This window comes from Rhyacophila brunnea, unplaced genomic scaffold (genome assembly GCF_057557595.1).
Source record: "Rhyacophila brunnea isolate RB1 unplaced genomic scaffold, BYU_Rbru_1.0 scaffold_22, whole genome shotgun sequence".
Taxonomy (NCBI): domain Eukaryota; kingdom Metazoa; phylum Arthropoda; class Insecta; order Trichoptera; family Rhyacophilidae; genus Rhyacophila; species Rhyacophila brunnea.
This window is the reverse complement of record NW_028232882.1, coordinates 19,282,859-19,309,096: the sequence shown is the minus strand read 5'-3', so window position 1 is coordinate 19,309,096 and position 26,238 is coordinate 19,282,859. Positions and strand designations below refer to the sequence as shown.

The following is a 26,238-nucleotide window of genomic DNA, read 5'->3' as shown; positions in this document are numbered from 1 at the left end:
CATTGAGATAAAAAATTCCGCGTTGCTCGTGAAGCATTCCAGACAATAATGTTTCCATTTTATTAAATTCAATAAGAATATTAATTTGATTTTGGTTGGTATCAAATGTCTGAAAATAACCCTGTCGCTTTTATCAGATAGGTATTTGATACTTACTAGCACCTACTTGCTAACCTACTTTTGAATCACTGGGAATTTTATGAAAATATATACGAAATGATTAAATTTATAATTTACTTATGTACATACCAATTTTGTTCTGTCTTTCCCTTATATTTCGTGGTTTTTATTGTGTATTTTTAAGTGTTTTATTTATACATAAATTTAATTTCAATGCTATACGCCCATCGTTTCCCAATACATCAGCTAACGGTGACCTGTTATACAGCCATTTGCATACTAACAAATTTTTGGACACGTTAGTTTAATATCAGGTAAGTAATCATTATTAGCTATATGACGTGATTTTTAGATAGATATATATTTGTATTTTTTATAGGTAGGCTGATTGGCTATTGTCAGGGAATGCAAAATTAATGAGAACTGGCTTACCCTATTGGGTGTGGTATAACAGGCAACTGATCTCAAATGTGGAAAAATATTCGATAATTTTAAACACGTGTTAGCCCAGTCGCACATTGAAAATCGTCTCGACTAGGATAAGTCGCTAATATAATGATTTTGTACACATACCAATTGATTACAATTGATAAAAAAATCAATCCTGAAAGTTTCGGAATTATTTTTACTAAACCCGGGACTCATAGATATCGAAAATTGTCCGGGATCCCGGGATTGGATTCCTTACATACAGGTATAGTTCAAGTTTGTTTATCCGGTTTATCTACAAATGAAATTAAAAGAATTACATTATGTATAATATTATGCGAAACGAGATGGCAGTTCAGTAGATAATCCTATCATCTCCGAATATGACGGATATTTTCAACACATTTTCGCAGTGTTAGTGTTTAGTATCTATTTAATTTGTTATTTAGAAGTTGTTCAACAGAGTGATTATAAATGTTATTAAAATATCATTTGCCTTAAACAGTATTATTGTTATTAATATTAATTATGATCTTAAATATGTTTATAATGGGTAGCAAAACAAATTGTTAGTTTAAATTTAAAATTATATATTTATTTTTAAAATTATAAGTGAGACAATAATTTCAAAATGTTGGTTGGATGGCGACTCGCTCTCTCAAAATGTACGTATATTTTACTTATCAAAATATTTTTATTGTAACAAGTATATTAATTACTTTCTTGACGTTAAAATTTAAGCAATGTTTAAATGTTGGATTAGTTCTATCTTAATGTGTGTATTTTACGCCCATCAGTGAAGCGGAGTATATTATCGAATAGAATAATTCCGCTGGCTGTATCAAAATCACAACATTTTTTGAGTCCTGGTAATTGATACAATGGGTTGAGGGTCATGCAGAGGCAAACGGTGGAGGTAGGCTGTTAAGATCCGTCATAAATAGGGCATACGTATTTGTTTTCATTGAAATAAATAATACTGTTGATGGTGTTGGTTAGTTTTTAAAATTCAATTAAACCCTGCGAGAGCCAAGCCATAATTAATAATAATCAAAAAATACTCGTCTATCTATAAAATATCTAAAATTATGCAATTAAGTCATACATAACCAGGGCTCGAAATGGAACGGAATGCACCGGAGCGCCGTTTCGGCTTGTGAAATTCGTAAAATTATCGCTCCGTCTCGTGGAAAAAATATGTTGACCATCTAAGCTAGATAGGCCATAGAATAGAAAATCTGACACACTTATTTTTATAAAATACACATACAACTTGATGACTATGTAAATATCTTCAGAAATTTGTCGAGCGCTCCGGTTCGTAAACTTTTCCATTTCGAGCGCTGACATAACTATTGATATTTTGTAGATAGAATACTATTTTTTATTTATTATAGTTTGGTTTAGGCAGGGCTTAATGAATTTAAAAAATGAACAAACAATAATTATGTGTAATATAATCATGCCCCCCACATCCTGAAACGGGCCCCCAGGCCAGGAGTTTTGGCGGGCCCCCATACCTATCGTTAAGGGTAATGCAAGTGTGAAGCTCTAACTACACTTTAGTGTTCCCTAAATGGTATACTTAATAGAACTTCAGGGTAAAATGAAGGTTGTTCAGTGTATTTTTTAGCGATTTTTCGTACTTTCATATAAACCCAAATGAATTATTGAGTTGTCGGCGCACTCGGCGTTCAATTATGATGCATCGCGACCATATTTTATGGTAGTCAGGTAACATGAGCTCTTCAATATATTTGATAAATAGCCTTTTTAGGAAATACTTAAAATAATTAAACAAAAATTCCACATGTGAAATATCATTTAATTATATCAATCATAATATCACATCGAATTGCATCACATAGCCACATGTATGCAAATGTTAACATCTTCAAGTAAAATAGCGCCACAGACGATTTTTTTAACTAGCAGAAAATTTCTGGTGTACATCTTACATAACTAGTCATTCTGACACACCGGGTCCCCCTCTATGCCCGGGCTCCCAGGCTAGAGCCCTGTCAGCCCCCCCCCTTGTGGGGGCCATGAATTTAATAAATAAGTATGAATGAAAAACCGTGCACAATTTCGTCGTATCGCCAAAAGTATACCAAAACTATTATGGTGTTGTTAGGCAGAGTTTAATTGATTTTTAAAAACTAACCAACACCATCTGTAAATTGTAGTCTTAGTTCAATAAAAACAAATACGTATGGCTAACACAGTTTAATGTGTATTATTTATGGCGGATCTTAACAGCCTACCTCCACCATTCGCTACTGTCATATTAACAGTTTAGTTTTTAATCTATTATTGTTATTTCTACTCAATAATATTATTCGATTTGGTGTCATTTTCTGTATTTAATAATACAAATAAATTGAAAGTTACACTATCCTTCTCATAATTAAATACTACGACCCTACTATTACAACTAATAATCGAATGCGGACCATAAGTCTTAAAAGGTTACGGACCCCTTATGTAAACCCGATTTACTGAGCAACTAGTTTGTTTCTGATATCATCCTAAAATTTGTAGACTTTGACACAAATCATAAAATAATTATTTTTTATGCACTTTTTTGTGACTGTGTATTTGAGAAAATAAAAAGCTGTTTTTTTCCTATTCATCTATTATGGACTTGGCTGATTTTGAAATCTAGCGACACAATTCCTTAGGAACGTGCTCATGTAAAATAACAGAAAAATATATTCAGTCCTCTTATAAAGTTGGTAACTAATCCCGTCATCATTTTTATTAGTGCCAAGGAAAATGAAGTCTTCCAAAATAGCTAAAACCTTTCTATAAATCTTTTTTATGATTTTCAAAATGCCTCCCGTTATTTTAATGAACCATCACAATATTATTTTAATATACCCGTATAATTTATTTATTAATGTGCGTAATGCGAACGACAACAGCGATATTTTCATTTGATTTGCTCATCTGTCATCGACGTCAAATTATATAATACAAGTGTGTTTTTGTGTCAGTACTAATTATTATTAAATTAAAATTAATTAACGCTCCAGAACTTTTTTATATACGTATACACCACTGTGTACCATGATAATATCACGGAACGTCTTTCGACACTTACTATTGTAATTTTTCCTCGTGATAAGAGCAGTGTTTATGGCGCCCTATGATTTTATAGTAACCAAGAATACATTCAAACATCGACTTATGTCATTATTGCTCATTAGGTATGTATGTATGGTGTATAGCAGGGGTCGCGAACCTATGGCATGCGACATGATTTTGCATGGCACGCGAATGTTTTATCTTGAAAAGAAAAGAAATTACTATTTTATATATTATACCTATTTAAAAAAGGTTTTTTTATGAAAAAGTTTTACAAATTAATATATAATTACCTATATTATATAATATTAAATAATAATGATGACGAAATTAATGCATACATGACAAATCGCATTGTATATAAAATAGCAGGCAAATCATTTTCAAGATACAATTGTATAGGTCGGTTCTTAGGATCGGGCAATTAAAAATAAAAATATTCAATCAACAAACCTTATGAAATTAATTACCGGCATTCATTTAAATATAATAACTGACTGTTATTTTGGATCAAAACCGTTCAGTGATGGAGAATATAATATGAAAGAAGAGTGGTTCAAATGCTTCCACGATCTCTTTGAGAATTTTGAAAACAAGACAGCAATATTCAAAGAATAAAAGATATGCATTTGGCTAGAAATACGGTGAAACATAGAATATCAAGAACTCAATTGTAATTTTTAAACTTTTTAATGGAATTCTGAAAAACTATTTTTTTAGAAAACTGTTAAAAACTGTGCTTGGCACGTCAGACAGTCGAAAAGTATTATTTGGGAAAATTTGGCACGCGTTAGTAAAAAGGTTTGCCATCCCTGGTGTGTAGTGTATCTGGATATTGAATTAATATTTAAAATGTTGATTTTGCGGAAGAGGAAAAACTTGTTTTTAAAAATTACCTAAATTAGTTAAATTAAAATTGAGGCTCGCGTTTAATTTTTTTCATTCAAAACAAGTTTATTTACCTATGGTATGTTTTGGATTCAAAATAAATATTGACAAAAAATACCTACTTATCCAATGAAGCTAATATTTTTTATTCAATATGATGTTTGTGCCTAAATGACGTAGAAGCATTGTTTTCGGATAGCATACAGCGTAGGTATATACTTTTCACCATCATATTGGCTTAGATAGGGTTTTCAATCTCGGGATTCCGCTCTATCTCATAATCCTAAAATCCAAAGATAGGAAATTTTGCAATTATGGAACTATATTTTATATGATTTTTGACAAAATGAATAGTTACATGATTTTATCAACTAAAGAAATATAATTTAAAGCAGCCGCGGTTTCAGATTCGTGGATGCCCGAGGCTGTGGCATAATTGGAGACAGGAACGCGCCAAGGGTGGCTGCCGCTCGGGTGCCATCTCAAAATTACCGTCCCCCCAAATAAAAACTATTTTTTACTTGAAATATGACAGAAGTCAAAGAAAAGTTGAAAAAATATTTTATTGTCTTTATAAAATTGACATATTTTACATATTAAATAATCTAACATTCTGAATTATAATGTAAAGCGTCTTAAATCGATAGATATATTGTATCGATGGCGCACAGAAGCATTTATAAATGAATATTTAATGACATAAAATAGAAATGTGCCGCAGGCGACTATTATGTGTTCTTGTTTAGTGTTATTTGTAATTGAGTATAATAAACTATTACACTGGATTCGCGCCAGTGTGCTTTTCCAACTAAGCTACGGGCACCCTACTTAATTACAATGAATATAACCAGAAGGTGGTTCTTACATGAAATGCTTATCAAATTGCGTTAATAATGTGGGCTATCTGTGTGTGTATTAAATCATGGTAGGTACCAATTATTACAGGTTATAGGCTCAAGTCCTGTCGGGTGTCGCAATTTTTTTTCAAAATAGATTTTTATAATATACATATCATTAAAAATATTCTTTTTGTACTTTGGCTGGCCCCTAAATCCTATCGCTCAGGTGTTTCGTACCCCTAACACTCCCGCTTGGTGCGTCCCTATTTGGAGACCTCCTTGCATTTATTTAGATATGCGATAAACCACCATAGATATAGCAATAGTTATGTTTTGCCAGGAATTTAATTCTTTGGATGAGTTTTTAAACATAGATTGTAAAAATTACATCGCTGTGTTTTCATAGAAAAGCCACATTGATTTGAAGAAATAAGTTGGTTTACGTATAATTATAGGAACAGAAATAAAATGTACAATTTTTATAAACTAACTGCCGTATACATACACTTTTGAACCGCATTCAATGCAGTAAGCGGTGTATCGGCCAAATAAGAAAACTATAAAAAATGCATACGTCACGAAGATGCGTACAGGAATGCGCACCAAACTTAAAATGGCGGCGATCTGCGCGAGCTGTCAGTGTCACTTTAATATACGTCTAAAATGAGTTGATCACAACAAGCGTTTAGTAGGAGACTTGAAACGTGCCGTTGTGCTATAATCGAATTCATGCTGTTGCTAAATGCTTGTAAAAATGTATACAGATCGTGGATCGATGGAGATGTATGTAATGTTGTCAATGAGTCCGCGAAGCTGTATTGCCATATTATGTAAATATTTACTGGGTATAATTTATCATTTTGTGCATTAAGAAGTATAAAATAAGTATGATTTTATAACAAATAAATTTTATAAAGTTCATGATAATTATTCATTTATAATTATTAAATTTATATGGTACCGTTTGCACATTTTTACACCTATTCACAATTTCAAAATTTTAAATTAATTATCGGGAAATTTAAATTTAAAAGTTGGTAACATTAGCCACGGCATGACGCGTATTACGTCAGCGACGTGACGTCACTATTCGACAGATTCAAATTAGGTTTATGCATTCAAATTTGCAGTTATATGCATACGCCAGTAAATCATGAATCAAGGTAGGTATTGCTAATACATGAAATCTCTAGTTTGTTCGTTGATATTAAAACATTATAAATCCATGACGTTTGTAATTATTATCGTAATAGATAATACCTTTGGGTTTCCACCGCGTGTACTTATCCCTTTTTTCAATCATTACGATAAAAAGCAACCGTGGAAGTCTCAAACATTACCTGTAATTAATAATTATTGTTTCTGTAAGAATGTAAAAATTGTGCATACATTTAATAAAACAGTGGCAACCGCATGAGATCAGAGAACATCATTCTGTTCTTTTTCAAATACACAACTCGCTTAAAATGAAATCACGGCGAATAGTTTTCTGTCGTCTATTAGAATGTAACGAAATGCCTATGGGTTACACTATAATATAATATTGTAATTGTACATAATATGCTAGTTTATTTATGTTTTTGACATTTTTAAAATTATTATTTAAGACGGTACTTCAGTGAAACGGCAAATATTTTCAACTATAGGTGCGACGAAATTTTGGACTTGCTGGCAATCGGAGAGTGAACTCTGTGAACACGTCAATTTGTTTCGTGATGGCAACGGGGGTATTAGTTCTTAATTCGTGTAAAGATGTCTAAAAAAAGTTACCCATTTACTTGAAAAAGAAAACGTGCCAATGAATATATTATTATTGTTACTAATAGAACAATAAACAGAACATTAAATGGACGCATGTTGGATTTATATGACAAATTATATTTCGTTCGGCACGCGTCATTTGCACAATCCGCGCATCGCCTAGCCACGATCTTTTTAGACCATGCCTCAACTGAGGTACCACAATTTATTAAAGAAAAGGCAATAAATTTTACTGGAAGAATCGCAGTTTATGCTAATGACCTACTGATTACTTTATGATTTTAGCAACGATATCTATTTAATCCTGTCTTCTTGTCATTATTGTGGCAATTAACTAATTAAGTCGACTTAATGTAGTGGTTGGGTAATTAAACCAAAATAAAAATTTACGATTTCATAAATTGTAAGTATTATTTTTTGACAATGTTTTGCATTTTGTTATGGCAATAAAAACGTATAAAACTATTATAATGAGATCCAGATAGAAAATATAATACCCCGTTTACACGTGCATGGATTTGCTGCTGTGTACTTGTTGCATGTATTATCGCGGCCATAACAAGAAAATGCACGTGTAAACACGTATTATCGTGCAAGTTGCAAGATTGGGTGCATCACCAAAAAGATTCAGCAGCTTCTGAATTTTCACGCGGAACTTGTGCGATATCTGCACCTGCGAAGCAGAATAGTGGCGGACCCGCAGGATAAAAACAAACTACACCGTGCAAAGCATTTTGACGTTTACCAATTTTCAAAACCAGTGAAATAGCATCATACAATGACAACACTTTCGCTTGAAGAATGAGATTGGCGAGACAGTCAGCACTTTAACGTGTAAACAGTTATTATCGCGATAGTTTAATTCACACACTATTGGTGCCAGTAAATCCACGCATGTATACAGGTGCTATAATGCTGATAAAACTGTTTTTGTTAAGAAAAGTCAGCGCTCGAAATAGAGAATTTTACGAACCGGAGCGTTCGATATTATGCTGAAAACATTAGAGTGTGTTCGATCTTTTTGTTACATACCTATGTACCTTGAATTAAAAATGCAGTAACATGCATATTTATAGAAAATTACGGTAGGTATCGCTTAACAATGCCAGATAAAAGAAGAATAGATAATAAAAAGATTTTTGATAGTATATTATGTCGTAAGAATGAGAATTTTTTTGCCGCCTTCCCATTACCTCTTCATTATTATTTTAAAAGTTGTAAGCGATAATATAGACAGTATTTGTTTAACAGCAATATAAATATATAAATTCAAAATATAAGAATACAAATTCTGAAATGTAAAAAAATAATGACATAAAAATCTTTAAATCAAAGTAAATAGAAATAGGGGTTTATGATAAAATGTCATTATTATTTTTAATTACCATGCGTCCGACAAATTTCGTATTTAACGATCTCAGAAATTTTATCTACCGGAGTTGTGTTCCGGTCCGTTTCGATTCATTTCAAACCCTGAAAGTATATACGGTTGCTATGAAAATGATTTTATATATCTACATATATATGTTGGAAATAAAATCTGTATATCCTTATGTATTTGGGAAGAGTGTCAGACCGTGACACGAAACTGTAAACTTCGATGGTAGTGCTAGTTCTAAAGTGTTTGTCGAACTAATTGTTGCATAATTATTGAAATAAATGGTAATAATTTGAACGAAATATACAATTTAAAATCTTCATTTATTGCGAACAGGTTACCGCATTCCATACAAAGATTATCAATAATTAGCACTACCATATTGATAAGCAGCATTTAAGTGCCACGGCTTGAATATAGCCAGTCTGGATATGTGGTAATGTAGAAACTACTATAAGATATACTGTCATAAATCGTCAGGTGTTCGAATTTAGAACTAAGTTCATAACAGTAGATATAAAAAATATTTAATGCTATGTCAAATGTTAGCATGTGGCGCCATCACTCAGCGGACAACTTATACTGGTCGATATAATAATACTAACTCACATTTTTAATTATATGTCACCTGTACTATCCTCATTTCATTCATTTACCAGATCTCTATAAACTTTTGTTCCAGTATTTGTCATACAACAAAGATGGGTTGTTGGAATAATGGGATTCCTCTGTATAGCAGTCGGCTATACACTGAGGGTCTGCTTAAACATCGCCATTACCCAGATGGTAACCAAAGTTCAACATGGACATGCGATAGACCCAGACGCCTGCGAAGATCTCAATGAAGGAAACAAGCCCAATAATACAGTGAGTCACGTAACACTAGGTGATATTAAAACAACATGTGAAGATGCACATAATAGTCATAAGTATTCATTGGATTGATTTACTTTCTAAGACTCTTAAATCATAATTATTTAGCAATGTTGTGTTTAAAATTGCAATCCGATGCAGGAAGATTTCTGTCCCAGAATTAATATCATGCTATTTAACGAGCCATCGCATTTTTTTATGAATCTGACATGCTATTGGACAGACATCTTGCGGAGTAATAATTAAACCGAAATAGTCCCCGCATATAACATAATTTATGTTTTAAAGATCCAATTACAAATTAATTAAAAAAAAAACGATATAGTGGATAAAAAATAACTAGATGCGTACCGCTTTTATATCGATGCAAACTTTTGAAGTTTTTGCCACCATTCATTACTCTTCTCTACCATGAGCACCATGCAGAATTAAACTTAGTAAAATCATACTTGAGTGAGCGGGGACATCAAAAACTATTGACTACTCACTCCTGAGACATTTCCATGGCTAAATAGTACATACACCTCACGTTACCCATTTGCACCTCGTAATACGTCCGATTAAGACCAGCTGTGGTTCGACTGGGTTTTAATATACTGTTTAGGATCTACCTTTAAATATCTTCGTTAAATCTCTCAAGCGATCCCTGCACTCCGCCGTCCGAATTGTTGAAGCGATGGAGAGGGCCGTAGCACTTACCTTTTTCAGACCATAGAGTAGGCGACCTGGATGTTTGTTTTGACGTATTTGAAAATGGTGTACCTTACCTATCTGAAAAAATTTGAGTATTTTCTTCTGTCTATGTGGCCAAAGAAATGCAGTCTAAGCCCGTACAACATTTCATTTTGTAATGGTGGTAAAAAAATAAGAATACGGTTCACCGATTGTAGATTTCGCTTAACAATATTATCAGAATAGGTCAGCATGGTCAGCAGAAGTGAAATAATAAATTACTAAATCAAATACCTACAATGATTATTTGCAGATACACGGACAGTACCCCTGGGACGAATACACCCAGGGAATTATACTAAGTTCGTTTTACTATGGCTACGTGCTGACTCATGTGCCAGCGGGGATGATTGCCGAGAAGTATGGTGCCAAACACACCCTGGGATTTGGCATCTTGATAACGGCCATATTGACGCTAGCTACTCCTGCGATTGTGGATGCAGGAGGAGCGGGGGCTCTTATAGCAACAAGGATTGTTGAAGGACTTGCGGAGGTAAGGAATCAAGACTGCTGTCCACTTCATCAACTAACATGTGCGACGCTTGAGTTAGGTCGGCAAATTTTTGTCAAATATTACTTTTTAGTCTACTAAATCGAAGCATATCTTAAATTATTATTTTTGTGCTGGAGTAAATATATTTATTGGAATGCTTTCTATTTTAGTGATTATACCATACTTACTTACGATCTTGCGAGTGAACAAGTGTGACACCTAGGGGCGGCAGGTTATATGAAAGTATGGTGAGGCAGGCTGGTAATCAATATGCGGCAAAATTTCCACGTTAAAATTATATTATATGGGTACGTTATAATGACCAAAGTAAATCCTCCGTGATGCCCTGCATTTTTTTTTATCGTGTTGCCATTTCTCGCAATTTGTCGGTTATTGTTGGCCTGCTTCATTCAGTTGTATGAGAAAGCCGATTCCGTGACCCTCTTTTTATTTAATACCTCTATGTGTGACACAGAGCTGGTGTCCAGTGTATAAGATACAGTCCAGTCAGATTGTAATACTAATGTGATGATCTTGTAATAATGATATCATTTATAAATTAACCAATAGTTTCGTACCTTTATAATAATATAAATACGTAGATAGTTCAATATTTTTACGATAAATAAATAATGTTATAAAGAACTTTTTTCTATGCAAGATTTATTCTATAACAGCGTGTTTTCGTTAAAATAATGTAAAAAAATTCAGACCTAACCCTTTTCCCGGAACTATGAAGTTTATTCCTTGATCCACGTGCCAGGTAATGTAGTATCAACAGAACAGATTAATAATATAATTTAGATAGGCTATACCCCAATATACAACATTTTGACGCAGGGTTTTGAATGCGTGAGTGTCCTTCGAAAATGAACCACACATTATAGACTTGCAATAGTGTGTGTTGCAACCATCAAATATATCACAAATGCAGTTGTTAGAATGAATGACAAGCGTATTTTTGACACGTGTTTAAGTTTATTCCATATTCTTCCACACTCGAGATCGGTTGCCTGTTATTTCTAGTTACTCCACACCCGTTAGGTATTTCAGTTTCCATTATTTCTGAGTTCCCTGGTAATATCTATTAATTGGACTGTTAAAATATTGTGTTGAAGATGTAATTATTGTTAAAATCTCTGTCTTAATCAACCGTCCGCGAGTTAACTAATCCACGTGTTAGTTTATGAAATAAAAAAAGTACACCCAATGTTCAGTTGAAATCGTCTCGTGGCTATCTACTTGAAAAGAAACATGAGTGGAAGGTTTTATAATAATATTATGTCGATTAAAAAGCTTTTATGTTTCTAGGGTCCAACATCACCGGCTCTGGCTGCTCTAATGTCACGATGGGTGCCCAAAGATGAAAGGGGCAGAATGGGATCTCTTATATTTGGCGGTGCCCAAATCGGCAATATAATGGGCACTATAGTTTCAGGCCTAGTGATGAAAGAGGATGGGAATTGGCCGAAAGTTTTCTATATTTTCGGAACAGTTGGGGTCATCTGGTTTGTGTTTTGGGTAAATAATTATTATTACATATATTTATTAATCAATTTGAAAATTTTAAGTCTTTTAATTTTATATTTGAGAGCCAGTGAATACTTTCAGGAAAACGTAATTTAACATTTTTTAACCGTTTGAGGTCTATGAATTTTCAGGTTTTTGATAGAATTGACACAAACAATGAATTAACTTAAAAAAATCATATTTTGGATACATCTGTACTTCACTGATTTTCCGAAAAATCGTATATTGATAAGAATTATTACAAATTTAATTTGAAATATCCTAGGTAGGTTAGGTGGTTACATATAACTTGTACGTAATGCGTCAATGACATTGAGCTACTTTACAAGCTGTTTGTTGGCGAATTTAAAAGCGGGCGATTCAGCCACTGCGATTATGATGATGACACACAAAACTTTCCATTCGCTGAGAAGCCAACAAGCTAGCGACTATTTCGACAGAACGTAGATCGTTTTTTACCGGGAGGTCGTTACTCCGCTCTACTGCGCAGACGAAGTAGGCCCACACGCCGGCGTGTAGCGTGTAAAGTTGACCGGATTTCAACTTTTCTCGGTAGATTCTTTACAATCTGCTTGTTACAGTCAGATTGTAAATTCGCCAACAAGCAGCTTGTAAAGTAGCTCAATGTCATTGACGCTTTAAACATTCACCGTGGCACAGTTTGCCGTGAGCTTTCTATCGGAAAGAGATGACCGTATACTATACGGTCTCCAATTTTATTAGATTCAATGTGAACATTAATTCAATTTCATAGCCGATTTTAGCAAAATTCATGAGTTCAAGAATGAAAAACTAACTTATAAAATAATCCAGTATATCGGCTATCAAAATTTGTTTGCCGCTGGCTTCATGTAAGCCGACAGGAACCGTATTTGATTTAGACATGAATTTTATCTCAGTGGGTACTATACGATCCAAAGAGGTTGAACGGTTTTTAATATACGACCATATATTTCCGATACAACATTAAATTTCACGATGAAGAGTGATACGGCGAACTGCATACGTACAATTTTCCGGACACGAGATTAGGTAGATTTATTCTTAAAAGCATTTCACCATAATACGAAAGCAATTATTTGATTTATAATCTATAGCAATATTATTTTATATTTCATGAACAGACATTGTTGGTGTACAGTGATCCCAGATCGCATCCTTACATATCAGACAAAGAGAAAGAATATCTAGAGAAAGCCATATTGAAGAAGACAACAAAACCAGTGCCGTGGAGACCTTTGTTATCTTCCACTGCACTTTGGGCCATTATCATTGCAGCGGTGAGTGACCTCAACTCTATCAAAATATTGTTAATCCTACCTTTATTTTGAGATACTAATATTTATTTTTAATTAACCATTTCTTTTATTCAACGAATAATTCACAAGATTTAAGAATGTACCATTCTAATTATTGAACATACATAATTTTGAAAAAAACTTCTGAAAAAATATATTATAACCGATAGAAAAAATCTTTTTGAAAAAAGTAAGACACCAGGCAGGAATCGAACCTGCATCTCTTGGGTTTACGCCCCGTCCGATTTATTAAACAAAAACCGATTGCCAATAGTAGCTTGATTTGGAAGAACGCCGATGAGCAGGTATTAAAAGGCCAATAGTTAAAATTTGTCGTCATTAGTATATTGTCACCGCGTAGCAAAGTGGACAATGCGCGGACGGGGCGCGTAACCCCAAGAGATGCAGGTTCGATTCCTGTCGGGTGTCTTACATTTTTCAAAAAGATTTTTTCTATTGGTTATAATATATTTTCTCAGAATTCTGTTTTTCAAAATTATGTATGTTCAATCCTTATTTTGTTTAAATCTTAACTGTGACATTGCACAGAAATGTTGATTCACAGATATGATTAATTAGTGAAAATTATGTATTTTATGCTTATAATCCAAAATCTTATCAACTCTAGTAATTTTACTTGGTTCCAGTTTCAACTGTGTTTATTTGCTTCAGGGCTCGAAATGGAACAGAACGTACCGGAGCGCCGTTCCTGTTCGTGAAATCGGTAAAATTATCGCTCCGTCTCGTAGAAAAAATAATTTGACCGTCTGAGCTAGATAGGCCATATAATAGAAAATCTAACACACTGATTTTTATGAAATACACATAAAATTTGATAACTATGTCTTCTAACTATGATAACTATGTATTGTTCTTCAGAAAACTGTCGAGCGCTCCGGTTCGTAAACTTTTCCATTTCGAGCGCTGATTTGCTTAGAATCAATAGTCAGCAGCATGGTTTTGGTCGATATATCGAACACAATCTAAATTATACGCCAATAATTCCCAAACAAATCTATTTACTTCTCACTCTGGTCCATACGTGTGTCTCGGTTTGACCTGCTGCCGGTCTATCTCACCCCTAGCAACAACAACATCGTAGTGACAGGCGTGACAGCAGATATAAAATGACAATACAATGTATTTTTCAATTATTATTATTACTGTGGCCAACGGAATTCGTTTTTCATTTCAAAATAAGATATTAGAAATAAAAAACTCTATTATGAATACAATTAAATAAACATGAGTTTGTAATCACTGTAATCAGTAAACTGTAGTATAGGTACATTCTCTTATCAAATTATTGAAATTAATTCCTATATGAAGTTATTAAACAAAAAATAAGTGCATACTAAAGTGGAAGTAGGTAATCAATTAATTAAATCATTATGTAAGGTGAGTCGGAGTAAGTGTATCTTTGGGGTAAGTGTAGCTACTAAGATATCTCAGTATCTACTACAAATTGGATGATGCCATCTATGGAAAGGTGATAGCAAAGTCACCGATTTATAAAAATAATCAGAAATGGTGTCGATACCTACCATGTTTTTTGAGGTGATTATATGGATTACCACCAGATGACATTTTGAAGTCGACGAGTGAGATGGTAGCTGTTACTAAACTATTTTTTTAAACACGGAAATCTGCACATTGTGGTAGTAAAAATTGGTGAGTATATGTGTTTTGATACGCTGCTTCACGTTGTGTTATCGTTTTAGTGAATTATAAGCATTTGAAACTTTTAATCAAGTAGACACACTTCCCCCACGAAAGTAAACACGTGGGGTAAGTGTCCCTTTGTATATTGTCACACTTCCCCCATATATTTTATATGAATTTGCAAAGTCAATATTTTATCTAGTGATGGAACATGAAATGACGCATTATTTATATCGATCGAAGTATCGAAGATCGAAAATGTTCGTAATTGAAATAGAATGTTTATATGTAAGAATTTGTATACCAGTATAACCTAGATAATTCGAAATCCAAGGGAGTCTGAAAATTTGATTTCGAATTCGCAAAAATCGCTATAAATCGAATTTTCTGAAGAAGAAAAAAAACGTCAATTTGTATGGGGACTGTTCGACTCAAAAATGTTATTCTAAGCCTATAATTCTGGATTGCAGAGTTGTTAAATTACCAAATAAAGAAGTTACCGACTGTTTAATAGAAATGCCACTGTTACAAAAGTTTCCTGCAGAAAATATATAAAAAAACTTTGTTTGCAACACTTTTGCTGAATTCTATCAGTAGTAAGGCACCTATAAAGAATAAGAGAAAAATGGTTGCCCCAGGAGCAGACGTGATTACATGTTATGATGTTATAGAGCGAATGAAAAATAACGTCCCAATAGAAAAGAAAATAAAGCCATTGCAAGACAAAACTAACACGCAGAAGAAGGTATTGAAACCGATAAAAGTACACCAAAACTAAAAAAAAACACGAACCCATGTCATCGGAAGAAGATTTGTCATGGACATCAAGTGACGAAAGCGAAGATACCTAATATGCAAGACTATATTAATGATTTGCTCGGCGATGAGGAAAACGATCCTTCAATTAATATGCTTAATATATCAATGTTTGATCAGTTTGATGATACTGCAGTTGCATCTAATTCAGAAATGTTAGAGATTGGAAAATGGATTGTCATTTTGTCGGAGTTATAATAAAACTTGAGCAAGATGACAGAATTCCGACAAAGTTTGCTCGAAAACGAAGCTATGTTTTCATTTCCAAGAGTAGAAGACATTTACGAAGTGAAAGAAGAGGATGTCATTTGCACATTGCCTCAACCATTAACTGGACGAAGAGGCGAAATAATTTTCAAAACAAATATCTCTGGTTAAAATATTCTAGGCATAAGTTAATAAGGCATAATTAAGTTAGAATACATAGTTTTGTAAGTAAGCACTTAACTTGAATTGTAAGTACAGTAAAAACGAAAAAATGATTCGAGAATGAGACCCAAAATGTTACTAGAGATTTAATGTTTTTGTGTATTAAATATTATTTTTTCTTTTATATTTTACTCTCTATTTGTATCCATATTTAATTTTTGCTAATTGTTATTTAATTTTGTAATAATACGAAAATAATCATGTTAGGTATATTAAATTTCATCAACTGTTTGTTAATGCTCACTGTTTCGAGCTAAAAAAGTAATGTTTTACCCTGTTAATTCTTGGTGAAGCTATTATAACAATTCAAATTTAACTCATTCTTTCGTACACTTATTCTCACGCCGCACACAATCGACAAACCTCTTTATCATTTTGATTTTACTGTAAGTGCTTACGTCTTTGTCATGTAAGTACTGACTATTTTTAGGGTTACTCTGCATTCCTGTATTGTATACTTTGTATTTGTGCTCTTTCGAGACGAATAAAATTATAAGTTAATCTTCAAAAGCCTTTGATTGATTTACCTACCACTCCTGTTGCTGAGATAACCACATTAAATAATTAAGTACCTACCTAATAAAAACGTCATTTTTGTTTCGGGAATTACTAGCTCTACATACATTAGTATGACAAACTTACCCCAAAAAAATTGATAGAGATCATTTTTGTTGAAAATCTATACAAAAGTTAACAAACTGACTAGTAATCAAAAAATATTAAAATGTCGTATTACAGTAAGATATACAGTGGGTTCCTTCTGTACATATTAATTGTAATGATATTCTAGATCATATGGTAAAGTTTTCAACTGTTTAAAACATACCTTTTCATCATGAACCAGGTTGAAATTCATCTCATTAAATTCTATGTCACACTTACCCCGACTCCTACCATCGTCTCAGCTACCATCTCACTCGTCGACTTCAAAATGTCGTCTGGAGAATAATCCATGTAGTCACATCAAAAAACATGGTATCGACACCATTTCTGATTATTTTTATAAATCGGTGACTTTGCTATCACCTTTCCAAGATGGCATCATCCAATTTGTAGTAGATACTGAGATATCTTAGTAGCTACACTTACCCCAAAGTTACACTTACCCCGACTCACCTTAATTTAGAACAGTTCATATCAGTGTTGCCATCCGTCATTCATAAAAATATGCTAAATAGGGTAAGAATATAAGCTAGATGGCAGAATAACTAATAGAGTCATAAATAAGTCATGAAATTTAAATTTAATGTCTAATAAAAATATTGTTTTACCATGTGCATAATAAGGGGGGACATGCTCGTCGAAGGTCAAAATTGAGTTTTTATTGTATATTCAAACGATGATCCTGGACACTCCTTAAACGTTGTAGATGATCTATTTATATAATTTTGAAGCCTTATTATCCTTTATACTTATTTTAAACATTTGATGACTGCATGAAGTATTTTTGTTATATAAAATAGTATACTTTTAAACCTCTCGCTCTAATGTTTTAGAATATAGTCATATTTCGGTACATAACTGTGCAGTGGTGTTAAGATTTTTTACATGTATTAATTTTTAAACGTATTTATAAAACCATTAGCATAATTTATTACGAGATAATTTTTGTAAAATATTCACGATAAAAAATTATATTGATAATCTCTGTGATCCCAAATTTGACAAGAATTAGGCATTTTATTATTCAAAAAATCGGCAAGATTTACACATTTCAAGATGATTCTAAAGATATTTATTATAAGATATGTCTTTGACCATTCAAGTGTGATAAACATCTTATGAATAATGATTGCTTTATAATAATTATTGACCTAAGAATAAGGTAGTGTTTTTTTGAAATACGCCATTTCTTTTGTCATTCCCCAGTAGTTAAGCTACAACATACGGCCGTAGCCATAAATTAACAAACTATAATTGAAGTAGGGAGTAAAATGATATTGACGCGCGTGTTTGAATATGTACCGTTTAAAAAAAAATTAAAAAAAATTCGGTTAGGTACATGTTCAAATACGCGCGTTAACATCATTTTACTCCTTACTTTAATTATAGTTTGTTATTTTATGGCTACGGCCGTATGTTGAAGCTTAACACTAGGGAATGACAAAAGAAATGGCGTATTTCAAAAAAACACTACCTTATTCTTAGGTCAATAATTATTATAAAGCAATCATTATCCATAAGATTTTTATCACACTTGAATGGTCAAAGACATAGCTTATAATAAATATCTTTAGAATCATCTTCAAATGTGTTAATCTTGCCGATTTTTTGAATAATAAAATGCCTAATTCTTGTCAAATTTGGGATCACAGAGATTATCAAAATAATTTTTTATCGTGAATATTTTACAAAAATTATCTCGTAATAAATTATACTAATGGTTTTATAAATGCGTTTAAAAATTAATAAATGTAAAAAATTTTAACACCACTGCACAGTTCTGTACCGAAATATGACTATATTCTAAAACATTAGAGCGAGAGGTTTAAAAGAATACTATTTTATGTAACAAAAATACTTCATGCAGTCATCAAATGTTTAAAATAATTATAAAGGATAATAAGGCTTCAAAATTATATAAATAGATTATCTACAACGTTTAAGAAGTGTTTAGGATCATGGTTTGAAAATACAATAAAAACTCAATTTTGACCTTCGACGAGCATGTCCCCCCTATTTTGCCAATTTTTCCAAGATTGCTGCCTTTGCTTCTATACCCCTCATATAAATGCAGAAACTTCATTGTCGCCATTACTGCTTTATCTCGTCACGTGCTTAGATAATAATATGTCACGTGTACGCACAAAATACATCGGCCTCACATACCCAGCAATGATGTCAGGTCATACATTGCCCGGCAACCGGGCAATAGTTTCATAATTTTTTCTGGAAATAGTGCCGACAATGTGCAATTTTTGATGCTCGTTTTGATTTTTATTCCCAACAGTAAATTTAGTGAGCAATTCGGAGTGAGTAGAAAGTTTTTAATCCTCTTTGTTAGGTAGAGGGAGGACAATTAATTCTTCTTAATTATTTAATAACAAATTTATTTTACAGATTGGTCATGATTGGGGTTACTTCACCATGGTGACAGACCTGCCAAAGTACATGACAGACGTGCTAAAGTTTAACATAAAAAACACTGGTTTTCTGGCTGCACTTCCATACTTTGTAATGTGGATCAGCTCCTTCTTCTTTGGGGCATTGTGTGATCTCTGCATAAGGAGACAGTGGATATCCATCAAGAATGCGAGGAAAATTTTCACCACCATAGGTAAAAAAAATTCTTGTCCCCTCTATAGATTTTATTCTAACCTAAACATTCCTAATTAAATTTATATGTAGGTACAACAGCGATCTCACATTAAATTAAATGAAGGCAGTGGCGGTTTTATTTGAATCAAATGATTCAGCCGCTTCATCAGAAAGTACCGAACTCTTCTTCAATCATAATTTGAGAAAAATAATCAAGAATAAAAACCTTCTGGCAACATAAATATTGCAGTATTTTCAACCCTAAAATCTATGTTGTTACCAGCTTTCGACAATAAACTATAATACACATTATATTTAGGTATTTGGGTGAATGAAATTTTATTTAAAACCTTGCAGATTTCTACAGTAGTGGACAAAGTATGCTTACCAAATAGTTTTAGTTTTAGTTTTCATTCATAGGTGCCACTGTTAATATTATAATATAATGATAATATAAAACATTGTATTATTTGAGACATATCCGGAACATCAATCAATTCAAATCGAGGTAGCTTTTAGAACGCTATAGGAACAGTCATAGGATGATTTGTTCTTTTAAAAACAATGAAAATGGTAGATAGCATAATGGGATCAACATTGTTGATTCTTTATTTATTATTGTGGAGGATTTCTTCTTCTTCGGCCATGTTCGCCCCTTAGCTGGAGAGCATATGGACATAATGCGGCGCCTCCAAGAATCTCTGTCACTCGCCAGTCATCTTGCATCATTCCAGGTCATACCAGCATCCGGTAGCTCCGTTGTATACACTCTATAGAGTATAGATAGTATTTAGCGGCCTACTAATACGCTGGAGTCCGGTTGGCATGAAGAGCAAGGAAGCCAGGTTGAAGTTCTCTTCTGGTATCCACAGCATGTGGCCGAGCCAGGTCCAACGTCGCCTCTTCACTTTCAACGTAATGGGAGGTTGCTAGCTAGTCATACTACCGCACACCCAGTATCCATCGCAAACATCTGTTCTCGAATCTTAATATACAGTTGTTTTGAGCCTTCGTAAGGTCTTTGGCTATAATAAACATAATTACTATTTCAGCTTCAATGGGTCCAGGGATATTTATTGTAATTGCTAGTTACGCGGGCTGCGATCCAATCATGTCAGTTTTGATGTTCACAATCGGCATGGGGCTGATGGGATCATACTACTGCGGAATGAAAGTGAATGCTTTGGACATAACCCCAAATTATGCAGGGACTGCGACAGCACTTATTAATGGAATTGGTGCGCTCTCTGGCATTGTGACACCTTATTTGGTGGGACTCCTTGCTCCGGATGTAAGTATTTAATATCCAGATTCTCAATGCTGAATAATGATAGGTATGGACCGGAAGATTGAAGGAATAAAATAGATCTTATAATCAATCGTAAATTCTACATAACTGTTTTTAACATTCTGTAAATTAGAAATTTTTCTCAAATGATCGAGTATTACTAGTTTAATAAAACATATTAGGTATTATTTTAATATTCCTATTAGTGTTTTAGTATTTGAAGGGGTAAATATTATCAAACAAAAAAAACAAATTGGATATAAATGCTGTCAAAATAATTACAATATTTTATGGATATTACATTAATTTTATATATTTTATAATAGTGACATCTAGTGCCCAATAGAAATATTTAAAAAATTAATACTGCCGACCTAAATACTCGATGCAATTAGAATTAAAATTTTATTTGATTAAAGTTTTGCTCTGATTCATTTGAGTCATATGTCTTCAGGCACTATGTGCACTTACCAATGATAATTGCACACTGATGACGGATACAATTAAATCTCGTTGATATGACAAATTAGTGCAACAAAAGACCGCGAAAACTTTAAAACCAAGTACAGGAGTTTGACCATTTTTGGAAATTTAAGTATTTGTAAAAACCCGCAGTAGATACATTAGATACTCACTTCAAATTTCCAAAATAATTTTTATACTTGCTCCTTTACTTAGTAAGTACGTAATAATACCCCGTTTACACGTGCATTGATTTACTGCTGACGGTACGTATTATCGTGGCCATAACAAGAAAATGCACATGTAAACATGTATTATCATGCAAGTTCCAAGATTGCATGCATGAATTATAAAAGTTCGGAAGTTTCTGAATTTTCACGCGACAGTTGGGATTTGTTCTATATCTGCGCCTGCGCAGTAGAACGATAGTGGCGAACCTGCCAGTAAAAAACAAACTACACCTCGCAGACCCATTTTGAGGTTAACCGATTTTCACGACCTGTCAAATAGCACTATAAAATGACAACATCTCGTCTCGTTTACTCTTGATGAATGAGATTGGCGAGACAGTCAGCTCTTTTACGTGTAAACAGTTGTAAACAGTTATTATTGTGATAGTTTAAAATACATACTATTGCTGCAAGTAAATCCATGCACGAGTTCAGGCGCTATAAGGTTTTCATGTTATTTTATTGTATTAATTTGTTATATACTTAAATGAGAATTAACTGTGTTCATTGTCAGTATGTATTTGCCATTTATGGGTGCGCATGGTGCCTGAAGATGCTGAAAGGCGAAATCCCTGTCGTAAAACACGTCTTGAATGGAATAGTACAAAACTTAAATTAATTAGAATCTTCTTCTTCTTCTTCGACCATGTCCGATCCTAATAGGATCATATGGGCCTCCACAGAGTAGAGGTTTGTATTAACAGATTTTGTTTTTACGAGAAATGGATGTCAGCCACTTGCTCAACCTATTAGGTCCATACCCTGACTCACACATAAATTGAAAAACAATGTGTGTACTTGCTAGACTCAGGACTCGAACCTGAGACACACGGTGTGATAGTCCAACGCTTAAACTGCGCGGCCACCATGGGTTTATATTCTCTAATCTAAATAATTAAGTCTGAAATTAGAATAGAAATATTTAAATTTATTATGAACACAATGATAAAGGTTGTAAAATATTTTTTAGTTCTTCGACAACTGCACAGTCCCACAATCTATCATCAATGTCCGAGATCATTTTGATCTGTCATTGATAGATAATCTGCCACTAACCTATTTCTCTATGTACATATATATACCTTGTTTGTGACCAAATTATAATTAGTCTACGGGAGTAGCCGGTTCTGTGCCAAAGCGAACATGTTCGTGGATATGGCCGGGCGTACAGTGCCGGCCATAGAAAAAGCGCGAACTTATTCGCCTGTCTTTGAAGACAGAATGCCAGTCTCAGGCGTTTGTTTTGAATAATTTAAAATTCGGAAGAATACCGGTCCAATAATGAGACATTTAGCATATGATTGGTGAATGTTTATTATAAAATTTCAATATAAATAAAAAAAAAAATAATAAGGTTTATTTTAGCTAAAAAATTCGCAGCCTCTGACTTGCCGCCATACAAAACCTCCCGGCACTTACTTGGCACTTACAATCAAATAATTTTAATTTCAGCAAACGAGAAAACAATGGCAGACAGTTTTCTGGATAGTCCTCGGGGTATTCTTCGTCACAAATATGGTGTACGTATTGTTCGCGCAAGGAGAAGAGCAATGGTGGAATGATGATGAGAAGAATGGCTACCCGCCCAACTATAAACACAACAAATCAAATGTTGAAAATGACAACGAGACGGAGAAAACAGAAAATGAGGATAACAGACATATAAAGATATCTAGACTTTAATAAGCAGAGATTTAATATTTTAATTCTTTTAATTAACTAGAGTTTTGTGATAAATGGTTTTAGCGACTGGTGAACTCTTAGTATTTGAAACCAGGGTCACTAAAACCAATTTCTATCAAATATCTTCAGTTGTAAAATATAATATCGTCACTGTTCTGGCAGAAGACACTAATTCGAAAAAATGACATATTGAGTTAGTTATACCAAAATGTTTCTTATTTCAAACTTTACCATCTGGAAACCTTCTTAAAAAATAAACAGTCTTTATTTTAAAGTCATCCTTTTTACGATTACTTAATAAACTTGAGGTAAGGGTTGGAGGGGTAGGTAATGAATAGAATCAGAAGGTTATGATGCGTATTAAAGTAGCCCCAAATTTATTATCCCTTAACAACAAAATACAAGTTCAAATTACAGTTTCTTACAATGCGAAGTTTATAAATAAGATTTACGAAGATTGTGTTTGTAATGAAAATTATTTTACGTCGAAGCGAGAAGCGTGTGATTAGGTTGAACGATTTTAAGGTACTAGTCCATTGTTGGATTGTAACATTTGTTTTTATATTGAAAGGAGACAAAGGAAATGCTATCGACGGCGTGGGTTAATTACTGTTGTTTTGTTCCCACACTGTGGATTGCTTCCTAGAATTTTCTCTGCGAAATTTGACTATGACACAAATGTTATCAATCAAACAATGGATTTCTCACGACACAGTGGCAGAAATGCACTATTTACTTGTTAATTCCTGTGATCCGACGAATGAAACCCGACACGTAAGCATTCCTTCGGCCTGCGGAAATGCTCATATGTAGGTTCGCACGGACGAGTTTACTGATTGTAAAATATTTATATTGTTGCAAATTTTAGGTTTGCAATGCACTTTAAGATTAGTTATTAAGATGTACTTATTTCTAGGTTTTCTTAACTGTAACTTAGCTACTATTGACACATTGCACTTGTCTGCGGACTTCCTTCCACCCTCAAACTCACATAATAGACCATTTCAAAGTCAAATTACTCAAAACTAGTATTCTCCAGTTAGTGTGTTCTGCCAGAACAGAGACGATATTATATACAATAGTGTTTGAAGTTAAGCTTGGGAGAATATGATTGGTCCCAGAGAATATACTACCAGTGGCGAGGGGTGGAGGTAAACTGTTAAGATTCTACATAAATAGTGCACACTTAACTTGTTCTCTTTGAACTAAGAACACAATTTGTAGATGGTGCTAATGAGTTTTTAAAATTCAATTAAACCCTAGCTAACCAAACCATAATAGTTTAGGTATGTTATGGGCGATCCGACAAAAATAAACCAAACCATAATCGATAATATTTAGTATGGCTTAATGGCATAGTTTTAGATATTTTATAGATAATTATCTACTGTGGCTTAGATTAGGCAGAGTTTATTTGAATTTTAAAAACTAACAAACGCTATCTACACATTGTAGTCTTAGTTCAATGAAAACAAAAACATTTGACTAACAGAGTTTAGTGTGCACTAAGTATGTCGGAGCAGTCTACCTCCTTCGTCATTGCTATAAACCACTTAGCATGAGACAAAAATCTAGACTTGGCCAGAGAAGCAGAAAGAGAAAACCATGCAATGTTCTTGATATAAATACTGTAACAATATTCATCATATTTGCCCAGCCTTATTGCTGCGCTTAAAAGAAACTGCATATTATGCACAAATGTTCAAAGTTAAATAATTGTTCCACTTCAACACATATTATAATACCGTTACCACAGTTCTGATTTACTGTAAGTGCATTTTATTACTTGTTAATAATTAAGTAATCAAGTGTGAAGATTGTATCCAAATGTATAGTATAGTGTGATAATTTAATTCCCAAAATATACATTTAAAATGCTTTGTCAATCGGGAGTCATGTTATTATTAGGGTAAGATAGTTTATTATTGTCTAAAGTGAAAAACGAATTACTTATTACATAAGGAGTGATTTTGAGATTATTCGCTATAATGTAGGATTTACAATTTCTTGCTTAAGTGGTGATTAAAGGAAAACTGGTCGATTTTGAAGACGAAATATACTTACTACTAGTATAAAAAAATACTTAGTATCGAAACTCGTTCCAAAATACTTACTAGTATTTGGGATATTATATAGAGCGTTTCGCGTACTTGACTTTTTAGAAGCCATTTTTACACAAATTGTTTATATAATTTTTATCCATTTACACAATCACGCATAAAATTTGAATTCAGTTTATAAGTTATAACACTAAAAATCGAGAAACTCGACATGACGAAACCAGATAAACGCGACCACTAGTACCTATTCCGGGACTTAAGACTAACGTCAACTCGACATAAGTCCATACTCAACTGAAACTAAAACTAACTCCATATTATTACTATAAAACGAACTTGTCATCATTCCTGTCCTTCACTATACCAACTTTACAACTGGGGAGAAAGAGAGAACAATGGCGCCAATGACAGTTGAGTGTATCACGGCTCGATATACGTGTATTATGCTATCTCGTTTGCGCGAATTTAATGTCAATATTATTGAACTAGTGAGTAGCAGTGATCTCATTGCATGCGTTCGAACAAGTTCATTGGGCCACACGTACTGAGTATGGGTAGTTCTATGTCGAAACTTGACTACACAAACTGGTGACAGTATTTCCAACTCAACTCTAGTGGTGATCGTCCATAAATGACGTCACACAATTTGCAACATTACATGTACCCAAGTAAATTTTATGTATTACATTATGTCGTATCACAGTTCACACAGAAGATCCAATATTTTTGTCTAAAATAGTGGTCCAGTCAGATACAATAATTATTCATTTTGTTCAATATTACCATGCCATACCTACAAATTATTACTATCTTCTTGATATTCAAGTTGAAATTATAAAGTATTGTACAAATAGCTGTTAATGAAATAAATTATTAAAAATTATATTCATGTTACCATTGTAATAAAAATCAATTTTGATAG

The 26,238-nt window shown here is 33.3% G+C and overlaps 1 protein-coding gene across 1 annotated transcript; it reads left to right on the top strand.

Moving 5' to 3' along the window:
- Positions 1-942: 942 nt before the first annotated feature.
- Positions 943-26,238, top strand: LOC147070149 (dietary and metabolic glutamate transporter-like). The gene is made up of 8 exons (XM_085949443.1): positions 943-1,214; positions 9,185-9,369; positions 10,361-10,600; positions 11,912-12,121; positions 13,255-13,410; positions 19,396-19,612; positions 20,646-20,884; positions 23,026-26,238. The coding sequence occupies exons 1-8, from the start codon at positions 1,181-1,183 to the stop codon at positions 23,254-23,256; spliced, it is 1,512 nt and encodes a 503-aa protein (XP_085805569.1). The 5' UTR covers positions 943-1,180; the 3' UTR covers positions 23,257-26,238.

Bases quoted from the DNA above. Each gene is read 5' to 3' on its own strand.
- LOC147070149 (XM_085949443.1), top strand. From the start codon at position 1,181: ATGTTGGTTGGATGGCGACTCGCTCTCTCAAAAT. The intron at 1,215-9,184 runs GTACGTATATTT...CTTTTGTTCCAG, and splicing joins GCGACTCGCTCTCTCAAAAT to TATTTGTCATACAACAAAGA. The intron at 10,601-11,911 runs GTAAGGAATCAA...TTATGTTTCTAG, and splicing joins TTGTTGAAGGACTTGCGGAG to GGTCCAACATCACCGGCTCT.